We start from the raw sequence: 12,325 nt of genomic DNA, 5'->3' as shown, positions 1-12,325 counted from the left end.
GCCGGATTCTTTTGGCCGACCTTGCAAAGAGACGCGACGGAATTTGTGAAAATATGCCCCCCCTGCCAAAGGCACGCCAATTTTCACAAAGCACCACCTGAAGACCTTATCAGCATCACCGCACCATGGCCCTTCGCAAAATGGGGACTTGACCTACTCGGCCCATTCCCTCAAGGACCGGGGCAAGTCAAATACCTCATAGTAGGGGTCGACTACTTCACAAAGTGGATCGAAGCTGAACCCTTAGCCACCATCACGGCTCAGAAAAGCCGCAAATTCCTATATAAAAACATCGTCACGAGGTTTGGAGTCCCCTACTCCATCACCACAGACAATGGAACTCAGTTCACAGACACAAGTTTTCAAAACTTGGTGGCCGAGCTAAAAATCAAACAGCAGTTCACCTCGGTCGAGCACCCACAGGCCAATAGACAAGCGGAGGCCGCAAACAAAGTCATCCTGGCTGGGTTAAGACGAAGACTTCAAGAGGCCAAAGGGGTGTGGGCCGAGGAGCTCCCCCAGGTACTATGGGCGTATCGGACAACTCCACACTCTACAACGGGAGAATCACCATTCCGACTAGCTTACGGGATGGAGGCGATGATTCCTATCGAAGTAGATGAAGGGTCGCCCAGAGTCATCTTCTACAACGAAGAAGGTAACCCACGGGCACAAAGGGAAGAACTCGACCTCCTCCCCGAGGTCCGAGAAAAAGCCCGGATCCGAGAAGAAGCCTTAAAACGGCGAATGGCCCTCAGATACAACCAGAAAGTAATAAAACGAAGCTTCTCAACTCACGACTTGATTCTGATCCGAAATGACATCGGAACACAAAAGTCAGGGGAAGGGAAGCTAGCTGCAAATTGGAAAGGGCCCTACAGGGTAACAGAAGTCTTGGGGACAGGCTATTACAAAGTATCCGACCTAGAAGGCAATGAGTTGCCCAGGGCCTGGCACGCCTGTAATTTAAGACGATACTACAGCTAGAAAGACTTGGACCGAGGTGTACTCTTTTTCCCTACAAGGGTTTTTTAATGAAGACACCCGGCCAAGAAAGCACCCGACCCAGCTAAGGGTAAACACTCTGTAAATATTCTTTCTTTTTTAATACTAATCAAATTTTTCCTTTTCCTTTTTTCTCATGATGAAACCAATCCTAAAAAGTAAACCCTATTTTGACGGTTTATCTTGTATTGATTTTAAGGGATTTTATCACCTTTTACCCACATGTATTCAATGAAATAGCATGGTTTTGTGATTGTCTCCTTATTTGTACCTAGATGTGAAAACATGCTTTTAGACCCTTAATTTGATGGTTTTCATTCACCTTTGATTCCATAAGATGCCTTGATATATTTGTTAGTGATTTCAGATTGAAAAGGCTAGGAATGGATCAAAGGAGTGAAGAGGAAAGCATGCAAAGTGGAGAAATCATGAAAAGTCAAAAAAGTTGAACTCGCCCATGGACGCGCGCGCGCACTTGGCGCTTGCGCGCACCTGCGAATCACCCCATGGACGCGTACGCGTGCTGTGCGCGTACGCGTCGGTGCTGGTTTATGATTTTTTAATGAAAATGTGACCAACGAATTCTCAAGGGTTGTGGGGCCCAATCCCAACCAACTTTGGCGCCAAAGATGCTATTTAAAGCCAAGGATTGAAGAGCAAGGGAGAATTCCAATCATTCACACACATTAGGATTAGTTTAGAAGTAGTTTCTAGAGAGAGAAGCTCTCACTTCTCTCTAGAATTAGGATTAGGTTTAGTTCTTAGATCTAGGTTTTAATCTTTGCTTTCTTCCACTTCTATCTCTCAATTCTTTGTTGCTACATTCAATCTTCTTCTATTCTTTTGTTGTAATTTCCTTTATATTGTTCTTATATTTTGTTGTAGATCTAGTATTGTTCCTTCTACATTCTTCCAATTCAATAAGAGGTAATTCATAATAATTGTTCTTCTTTGCTTTTCTATTGTTGATCTCTTGCCTTTGTAATTGTAGATTCCTTTAATTCTCGCAATTAATAATGTTTACTTCTATTGCACTCTATGTGTTTGTTGAAATGCCTCTTCTAGATATAGTGTAGATTTTGTTCCTCTTGGCCTAGGTAGAGTAATTAGTGACACTTGAGTTATCTAATCCCTTTGTTGATTGATAATTGGAGAGATTGCTAATTGGTTTGGAGTGCACTAAAGCTAGTCTTTCCTTGGGAGTTGGCTAAGACTTGTGGCTCAAGTCAATTCATCCACTTGACTTTCCTTTAATTAGTAAGGGTTAACTAAGTGGTAGCAACGAACAATTCTCATCACAATTGAGAAGGATAACTAGGATAGGACTTCTAATTTTCATACCTTGCCAAGAGCCTTTTATAGTTGTTAGTTTATTTTCATTGCCATTTACTTTTCATGCTTCTTATCCAAAACCCCAAAATAACTCATAACCAATAACAAGACACTTTATTATAATTCCTTGGGAGAACGACCCGAGGTTTGAATACTTCGGTTATTAATTTTAGGGGTTTGTTTTAGTGACAAACAACTTTTTGTATGAAAGGATTAGTGATTGGTTTAGAAACTATACTTGCAACGAGAATTCATTTGTGAAATTCTATACCATCAAAAATCCATTCATCAGTCCCCTCCACCGGGATTTTAATTTCCCGGAAAGTAGTTTGAGTCTAGAGTTAAACAACAGAACCTTCTGTCCTGGTTCAAAGACTCTAGATGACAGTTTCTTGTCATGCCACCTTTTTGCTTTCTCCTTTTAAATTTTTGCATTTTCAAAAGCATTGAGTCTGAATCCCTCTAGCTCATTCAGCTGGAGCAGTCTTTTCTCTCTAACTAACTTAGCATCCAGGTTTAGGAATCTGGTTGCCCAGTAGGCTTTATGTTCTAGTTCTACGGGCAGATGACAGGCCTTGCCATATTCCAGCTGGTATGGAGAGGTTCCTATAGGAGTCTTGAATGCTGTTCTGTATGCCCACAGAGCATCATCCAAGCTCTTTGCCCAATCCTTTCTACAGGCAATTACAGTCCGTTCCAGGATTCTCTTTAGTTCTCTGTTAGAGACTTCAGCCTGCCCATTTGTCTGTGAATGATACGGAGTTGCCACTTTGTGGCTAATTCCATATCTGACCATAGCAGAGTAAAGCTGTTTATTGCAGAAATGAGTGCCCCCATCACTGATTAGTACTCTGGGAACACCAAATCTGCTGAAAATATATTTCTGGAGGAACTTCAGCACAGTCTTAGTATCATTAGTGGGTGTGGCAATTGCTTCTACCCATTTAGATACGTAGTCTATAGCCACCAGAATATAAGTGTTTGAGTATGATGGTGGGAAAGGACCCATGAAGTCAATGCCCCATACATCAAACAACTCAATCTCTAAGATCCCTTGTTGAGGCATGCGTAACCATGAGGTAAGCTACCAGCTCTTTGGCAACTGTCACAGTTACGCACAAACTCTGGGGCATATTTAAAGATAGTAGGCCAGTAGAAGCCACATTGGAGGACCTTAATGGCTGTTCGCTCACCTCCAAAATGTCCTCCATACTGTGATCCATGGCAATGCCACAGGATCTTCTGTGCCTCCTCTCTAGGTACACATCTGCGAATCATTCCGTCTGCACATCTCTTAAAGAGGTATGGCTCATCCCATAGGTAGTACTTTACATCAGAAATTAGTTTTTTTCTTTGTACCTTACTGTACTCATTGGGTATGAACCTCACAGCTTTATAATTTACAATGTCTGCAAACCATGGTGCCTCCTGAATGGAAAAGAGTTGCTCATCCGGAAAGGTCTCAGAGATCTCAGTAGGAGGAAGGGACGCCCCTGCTACTGGTTCTATTCGGGACAGGTGATCAGCTACCTGGTTCTCTGTCCCTTTTCTGTCTCTTATTTCTATATCAAACTCTTGCAGAAGCAACACCCATCTTATGAGCCTGGGTTTTGAATCCTGCTTTGTGAGTAGGTATTTAAGAGCAGCATGGTCAGTATACACAATCACTTTTGAACCTACTAAATAGGATCTAAACTTGTCAATGGCCTAAACCACTGCAAGTAACTCTTTTTTTGTGGTTGTGTAATTCTTCTGTGCATCATTTAAAACATGGCTAGCATAGTAAATGATGTGTAGAAGCTTGTTATGCCTCTGTCCCAACACTGCACCAATGGCATGGTCACTGGCATCACACATTAGTTCGAATGGTAATGTCCAGTTTGGTGCAGAGATAACCGGTGCTGTAACCAGCTTAGCTTTCAGGGTTTCAAACGCCTGTAGACACCCTGTGTTAAACACAAATAGCGTGTCAGCAGCTAGCAGATTGCTCAGAGATTTTGCAATTTTTGAAAAATCCTTTATAAACCTCCTATAGAATCTTGCATGCCCCAGAAAGCTTCTGATTGCCTTAACATTGGCAGGTGGTGGTAATTTTTCAATTACCTCCACTTTTGCTTGATCCACTTCTATTCTCTTGTTTGAAATTTTATGCCCAAGGACAATTCCCTCAGTCACCATAAAGTGACATTTTTTCCAGTTTAAAACTAGGTTGGTCTCTTGGCATCTTTTCAGAACAAGTGCTAAATGATCAAGACAAGAGATGAATGAGTCTCCAAATATTGAAAAATCATCCATGAAGACTTCCAAAAATTTCTCTACCATATCAGAGAAGATAGAGAGCATGCACTTCTGAAAGGTTGCAGGTGCATTGCACAGACCAAAAGGTATCCTTCTGTAAGCAAATACGCCAGATGGACATGTGAATGTTGTTTTCTCTTGGTCCTGAGGATCTACTGCAATTTGGTTGTAGCCTGAATAGCCGTTCAAAAAGCAGTAATAGTCATGACCTGCTAGTATCTCTAGCATCTGGTCTATGAATGGCAAAGGAAAATGATCATTTCTGGTGACTGTATTGAGCCTTCTGTAGTCAATACACATACGCCACCCTGTAACTGTTCTTGTAGGAACCAGTTCATTCTTTTCATTGTGAACCACTGTCATGCCTCCCTTTTTGGGTATAACTTAGACAGGGCTTACCCAAGGGCTATCAGAAATAGGATAAATAATCCCAACCTCTAGTAACTTAGTGACCTCTTTTTGCACCATCTCCTTCATTCCTGGATTTAGCCGCCTCCGTGGTTGAACCACTGGCTTAGCATCATCCTCCAGTAGGATCTTGTGCATGCATCTTGCTGGGCTAATGCCTTTAAGATCACTTATGGACCACCCAAGAGCTGTCTTGTGTGTCCTTAGCACTTGAATTAGTGCTTTCTCTTTCTGTGGATTTAAAGCAGAGCTTATGATCACTGGAAAAGTGTTACCTTCTCCCAGAAATGCATATTTCAGGGATGGTGGTAGTGGTTTGAGCTCGGGTTTAGGAGGCTTATCCTCTTCCTGAGGAATTTTCAGAGGTTCTTTTATTTTCTCTGATTCGAGACTTTCAGTCATATTGATCTCTTCTACCAAAGAGTCAATAATATCAGTGCTCATGCAGTCATTTGATGTGTTTGGATGCTGCATAGCTTTGACAGCATTTAACTTGAACTCATCCTCATTGACTCTCAGGGTCACTTCCCCTTTATGTACGTCAATAAGAGTTCATCCAGTTGCTAGGAAAGGTCTTCCTAGAATGAGAGTTAAATTCTCGTGCTCCTCCATTTCCAGCACTACAAAGTCAGTGGGAAAGGTAAATGGCCCAACCTTGACAATCATGTCCTCAATTATGCCTGATGGATATTGGTGCACGAAATTGTGATCTCTGGTAATGGCTCCAAAAACTTGGTGCTCTAATCTCAATTCATAATTTGTCACAACTTCGATACAACTAACCAGCAAGTGCACTGGGTCGTCCAAGTAATAAACCTTACGTGAGTAAGGGTCGATCCCACGGAGATTGTCGGCTTGAAGCACGCTATGGTCACCTTGTAAATCTCAGTCAGGCGGATATAAAATAGTTATGGAGTTTTCGAAAATAAATAATAAAAGAAGGATAGAAATACTTATGTAAATTATTGGTGAGAATTTCAGATAAGCACATAGAGATGCTTTCGTTCCTCTGAACCTCTGCTTTCCTGCTGCCTTCATCCAATCAATCCTACTCCTTTCCATGGCTGGCTTTATGTAAGGGCATCACCGTTGTCAATGGCTACATCCTATCCTCTTGTGAAAATGGTCCAAATGCTCTGTCACGGCACGGCTAATCATCTGAGGTTCTCGATCATACTGGAATAGGATTCACCCTCCTTTTGCGTCTGTCACTATGCCCAGCACTCGCGAGTTTGAAGCTCGTCACAATCATTCAATCCCTGAATCCTACTCGGAATACCACAGACAAGGTTTAGACTTTCCGGACTCTCATGAATGCCGCCATCAATCTAGCTTATACCACGAGGATTCTGATTAAGAAATCCAAGAGATACTCATTCAATCTAAGGTAGAACGGAAGTGGTTGTCAGGCACGCGTTCATAGGGAATGATGATGATTGTCACATTCATCACATTCAGGTTGAAGTGCGAATGAATGTCTTAGAAGTGGAATAAGTTAACTTGAATAGAAAAACAGTAGTACTTTGCATTAATCTTTGAGGAACAGCAGAGCTCTACACCTTAATCTATGGAGTGTAGAAACTCTACCGTTGTAAAATACATAAGTAAAAGGTTCAGGCATGGCCGAATGGCCAGCCTCTCTGATCTAAGAACCAGGCGTCCAAAGATGTCAAATACAATAGTAAAAAGTCCTATTTATAATAAACTAGCTACTAGGGTTTACAGAAGTAAGTAATTGATGCATAAATCCACTTCTGAGGCCCACTTAGTGTGTGCTTGGGCTGAGCTTGAAGTCTACACGTGGAGAGGTCATTCTTGGAGTTGAACGCCAGCTTTTGTGCCAGTTTAGGCGTTGAACTCCACTTTGCAACTTGTTTCTGGCGCTGGACGCCAGAATTGGGCAGAGAGCTGGCGTTGAACGCCAGTTTTCATCATCTAAAATTGGGCAAAGTATGGACTATTATATATTGCTAGAAGGACCTGGATGTCTACTTTCCAACGCAATTGGAAGCGCGCTATTTTGAGTTTTGTAGCTCCAGAAAATCCATTTTGAGTGCAGGGAGGTCAGTATCCAACAGCATCAGTAGTCCTTCTTCAACCTCTGAATCTGATTTTTGCTCAAGTCCCTCAATTTCAGCCAGAAAATACCTGAAATCACAGAAAAACACACAAACTCATCGTAAAGTCCAGAAATGTGAATTTAACATAAAAACTAATGAAAACATCCCTAAAAGTAACTAGATTCTACTAAAAACATACTAAAAATAATGCCAAAAAGCGTATAAATTATCCACTCATCACAACACCAAACTTAAATTGTTGCTTGTCCCCAAGCAATTGAAAGATCAAATAGGATAAAAAGAAGAGAATATACTATAAATTCCAAACTATCAATGAAACATAGCTCAAATCAGATGAGCGGGACTTGTAGCTTTTTGCCTCTTGAATAGTTTTGGCATCTCACTTTATCCATTGAAGTTCAGAATGATTGGCTTCTATAGAAACTCAGAGTTCAGATAGTGTTATTGATTCTCCTAGCTCAGTATGATGATTCTTGAACACAGCTATTTTATGAGTCTTGGTCGTGGCCCTAAGCACTTTGTTTTCCAGTATTACCACCGGATACATAAATGCCACAGACACATAATTGGGTGAACCTTTTTAGATTGTGACTCAGCTTTGCTAAAGTCCCCAATTAGAGGTGTCCAGGGTTCTTAAGCACACTCTTTTTTTTTGCTTTGGACCTTGACTTTAACCGTTCAGTCTCAAGTTTTCACTTGACACCTACACGCCACAAGCACATGGTTAGGGACAGCTTGGTTTAGCCGCTTAGGCCAGGATTTTATTCCTTTAGGCCCTCCTATCCACTGATGCTCAAAGCCTTGGAATCCTTTTTATTTTCCCTTGCCTTTTGGTTTTAAGGGTTATTGGCTTTTTGCTCTTGCCTCTTGGTTTTAAGAGCTTTTGGCTTTTTCTGCTTGCTTTTTCTTTTTCTTTCTAATTTTTTTTTCGCCTTTTTTTTTTCTGCAAGCTTTGTTCTTTGCTGCTTTTTCTTGCTTCAAGAATCATTTTCATGATTTTTCAGATTATCAAATAACATGTCTCCTTATCATCATTCTTTCAAGAGCCAACATATTTAACATTCTTAAACAACAACTTCAAAAGATATATGCACTGTTCAAGCATTCATTCAGAAAACAAGAAGCATTGTCACCACATCAATATAATTAAACTAAGTTCAAGGATAAATTTGAAACTCATGTACTTCTTGTTCTTTTGAATTAAAACATTTTTTCATTTAAGAGAGGTGATGGATTTATAGGACATTCATAACTTTAAGGCATAGTTACTAACTACTAATGATCATGTAATGAAGACACAAACATAGATAAGCACTTAACATAGAGAAAACGAAAAATAGAGAATGTGAGAACAAGGAATGAGTCTACCTTAGTGATGGTGGCGTTTCCTTCTTGAGGAACCAATGATGTCCTTGAGCTCTTCTATGTCTCTTCCTTGTCTTTGTTGCTCCTCCCTCATTGCTTTTTGATCTTCTCTTATTTCATGAAGGATGATGGAGTGCTCTTGATGTTCCACCCTTAGTTGTCCCATGTTGGAACTTAATTCTCCTAGGGAGGTGTTGATTTGCTCTCAATAGTTTTGTGGAGGAAAATGAATTTGAGGCATCTCCGGGATCTCATGGTGATGAGCTTTCTGCGCCTCTTGAGCTCCATGAATAGGCTCTCTTGCTTGCTCCATCCTTTTCTTAGTGATGGGCTTCTCTTCCTCAATGTGAATGTCTCCTTCTATGAAAGCTCCAGCTGAGTAACATAGATGGTAAATAAGATGAGGAAAAGCTAGCCTTGCCCCAGGGGAGGGCTTTTCAGCTATTTTGTAGAGTTCAAGAGAGATGACTTCATGAACTTCTACTTCCTCTCCAATCATGATGCTATGAATCATGATGGCCCAATCCACTATAACTTCAGATTGGTTGCTAGTGGGGATGATGGAGCATTGGATGAACTCCAACCATCCTCTAGCCACAGGCTTGAGGTCTAGTCTTCTTAGTTGAACCGGCTTGCCTTTGGAGTGATCTTCCATTGAGCTCCTTCCACACATATGTCCATGAGGACTTGGTCCAACCTTTGATTAAAGTTGACCCTTCTAGTATAGGGGCACTCATCTCCTTGCATTATAGGCAAGTTAAATGCCAACCTCACATTCTCCGGACTAAAATCTAAGTATTTCCCCCTAACCATTGTAACATAATTCTTTGGATTCGGGTTCTTACTTTGATCATGGTTCCTAGTGATCCATGCATTGGCATAGAACTCTTGAACCATTAGGATGCCGACTTATTGGATGGGGTTTGTTAGAACTTCCCAACCTCTTCTTTGGATTTCATGTCGGATCTCCGGATACTCATTTCTCTTGAGTTTGAAAGGGACCTCGGGGATCACCTTCTTCTTGACCACAACATCATAGAAGTGGTCTTGATGAGCTTTGGAGATGAACCTTTCCATCTCCCATGACTCAGAGGTGGAAGCTTTTGTCTTCCCTTTCCCTTTTCTAGAGGATTCTCCGGTCTTGGGTTCCATCAATGGTAATGGAAAAACAAAAAGCTTATGCTTTTACCACACCAAACTTAGAATTTTGCTCGCCCTCGAGCAAGAGAAGAAAGAATAGATGAAGAAGAAGAAGAAAATATGGAGAGGAGGGGGGAGGTGTGTTTCGGCCAAGAAGAGAAAAGAGGGTTGTGTTGTGTGAAAATGAGGAAGAATGGAGGGTTATATATAGGGAAGGGAGGGGGGTAAGTTCGGCCATTTAGGGTGGGTTTGGGTGGGGAATTGATTTTGAATTTTGAAGGTAGGTGGAGTTTATGAGGTAGGTTTATGGGGAAGAGTGGATGGATGTGAGTGGTGAAAAGGTGATGGGGAAGAGAGATTGAGGTGATTGGTGAAGGGTTTTGGGAAAGAGTGTTTACGGGATTGTGTGAAAGAGGGGTGAGAAGAAGTGAGTGGAGGTAGGTGGGGATCCTGTGGGGTCCACAGATCCTGAGGTGATCCTGTGGGGTCCACAGATCCTGAGGTGTTCAAGGATTTACAACCTTGCACCCAATTAGGCATGCAAAATGCCCTTGCACACAACTCTGGGCGTTCAGCGCCAGATTGGTGCTTGTTCTGGGCGTTGAACGCCCATTTGTAGCCCATTTCTGGTGTTGAACGCCAGAACCATGCTTGTTCTGGGCGTTCAGCGCCAGCTCTTCTCCAGGGTGCATTTCTGGCGTTCAAACGCCCAGATGCTGCCCATTTCTGGCGTTCAGCGCCAGAACCATGCTCTGTTATGGCGTTGAACGCCCAAAACATGCTTCTTACTGGCGTTTAAACGCCAGTAAGGTCCTCCTCCAGGGTGTGATTTTTCTTCTGCTGTTTTTGATTTCGTTTTCAATTTTTATATTTATTTTGTGACTCCACATGATCATGAACCTAATAAAACATGAAAAACAATAAAAATTAGATAAATAAACATTGGGTTGCCTCCCAACAAGGGCTTCTTTAATGTCAATAGCTTGACAGTGGGCTCTCATGGAGCCTCACAGATGTGCAGAGCTTTGTTGAGACCTCCCAACACAAAACTTAGAGTTTGGATATGGGGGTTTGACACCAAACTTAGAGTTTGGTTGTGGCCTCCCAACACCAAACTTAGAGTTTGACTGTGGGGGCTTTATTTGACTCTGCTTTGAGAGAAGCTTTTTATGCTTCCTCTCCGTGGATGTAGAGAGAGATCCTTGAGTTGTAAACACAAGGTTGTCCTCATTTATTTGAAGGATCAATTCTCCTCTGTCCACATCAATCACAGCTCTTGCTGTGGCTAGGAAGGGTCTTCCAAGGATGATGAATTCATCCTCATCCTTCCCAGTATCTAGGACTATGAAATCAGCAGGGATATAAAGGCCTTCAACCTTTACTAACACGTCCTCTACTTGTCCATAAGCCTGTTTTCTTGAATTGTCTGCCATCTCTAATGAGATTTTAGTGGCTTGCACCCCAAAGATTCCCAATTTCTCTATTACAGAGAGGGGCATGAGGTTTATGTCTGAACCAAGGTCACACAGAGCCTTAAAGATCATGGTGCCTATGGTACAAGGTATTAATAACTTTTCAGGATCCTGTTTCTTCTGAGGCAATGTCAGTTGATCCAGATCACTCAGTTCATTAGTGAGCAAGGGAGGTTCATCTTCGCAAGTCTCAATACCAAATAATTTGGCATTCAGCTTCATGATTGCACCAAGGTACTTGGTGACTTATTCCTCAGTAACATCTTCATTCTCTTCAGAAGAGGAATACTCATCAGAGCTCATGAATGGCATAAGGAGGTTTAATGGAATCTCTATGGTCTCTAGTTGAGCCTCAGATTCCTTTGGTTCCTCAGAGGGAAGCTCCTTATTGATCACTGGACGTCCCAGGAGGTCTTCCTCCTTGGGATTCACGTCCTCTCTTTCCCTTACAGGTTCGGCCATGGTGATTAATTCAATGGCCTTGCACTCTCCTTTTGGATTTTCTTCTGTATTGCTTGGGAGAGTACTAGGAGGGATTTCAGTGATCCTTTTACTCAGCTGGCCCACTTGTGCTTCTAAATTTCTAATGGAAGATCTTGTTTCATTTATGAAACTTACAGTGGCCTTAGATAGATCAGAGACTAAGTTTGCTAATTTAGAGGTATTTTGTTCAGAGTTCTCTGTCTGTTGCTGAGTGGATGATGGAAAAGGCTTGCTATTGCTAAACCTGTATCTTCCACCATTATTAAAGCCCTGTTGAGGCTTTTGTTGATCCGTCCATGAGAGATTTGGATGATTTCTCCATGATGGATTATAGGTGTTTCCATAAGGTTCACCTAAGTAATTCACCTCTGCTATTGTAGGGTTCTCAGGATCATAAGCTTCTTCTTCAGAAGATGCCTCTTGAGTACTGTTGGATGCAGCTTGCATTCCATTCAGACTCTGAGAAATCATATTGACTTGCTGAGTCAATATTTTGTTCTGAGCCAATATGGCATTCAGAGTATCAATTTCAAGAACTCCCTTCTTCATAGGCGTCCCATTACTCACAGGATTCCTCTCAGAAGTGTACATGAACTGGTTATTAGCAACCATGTCAATGAGTTCTTGAGCTTCTGCAGGCGTTTTCTTTAGGTGAATGGATCCACCTGCAGAAGTATCCAATGACATCTTTGATAGCTCAGATAAACCATCATAGAATATATCCAGGATGGTCCATTCTGA

General features: G+C 41.8%; 1 protein-coding gene across 1 annotated transcript; it reads left to right on the top strand.

The window, feature by feature from the left end:
* The first annotated feature begins 591 nt into the window (after positions 1 to 591).
* Positions 592 to 987, top strand: LOC148571483 (uncharacterized). The gene has a single exon (XM_088507269.1). The coding sequence runs from the start codon at positions 592 to 594 to the stop codon at positions 985 to 987; it is 396 nt and encodes a 131-aa protein (XP_088363395.1).
* Positions 988 to 12,325: the final 11,338 nt, after the last annotated feature.

Source organism: Arachis ipaensis, chromosome B3 (assembly GCF_059453495.1).
Source record: "Arachis ipaensis isolate K30076 ecotype BB chromosome B3, ASM5945349v1, whole genome shotgun sequence".
Classification (NCBI taxonomy): Eukaryota; Viridiplantae; Streptophyta; class Magnoliopsida; order Fabales; family Fabaceae; genus Arachis; species Arachis ipaensis.
This window is presented reverse-complemented; position numbering and strand designations above follow the sequence as displayed.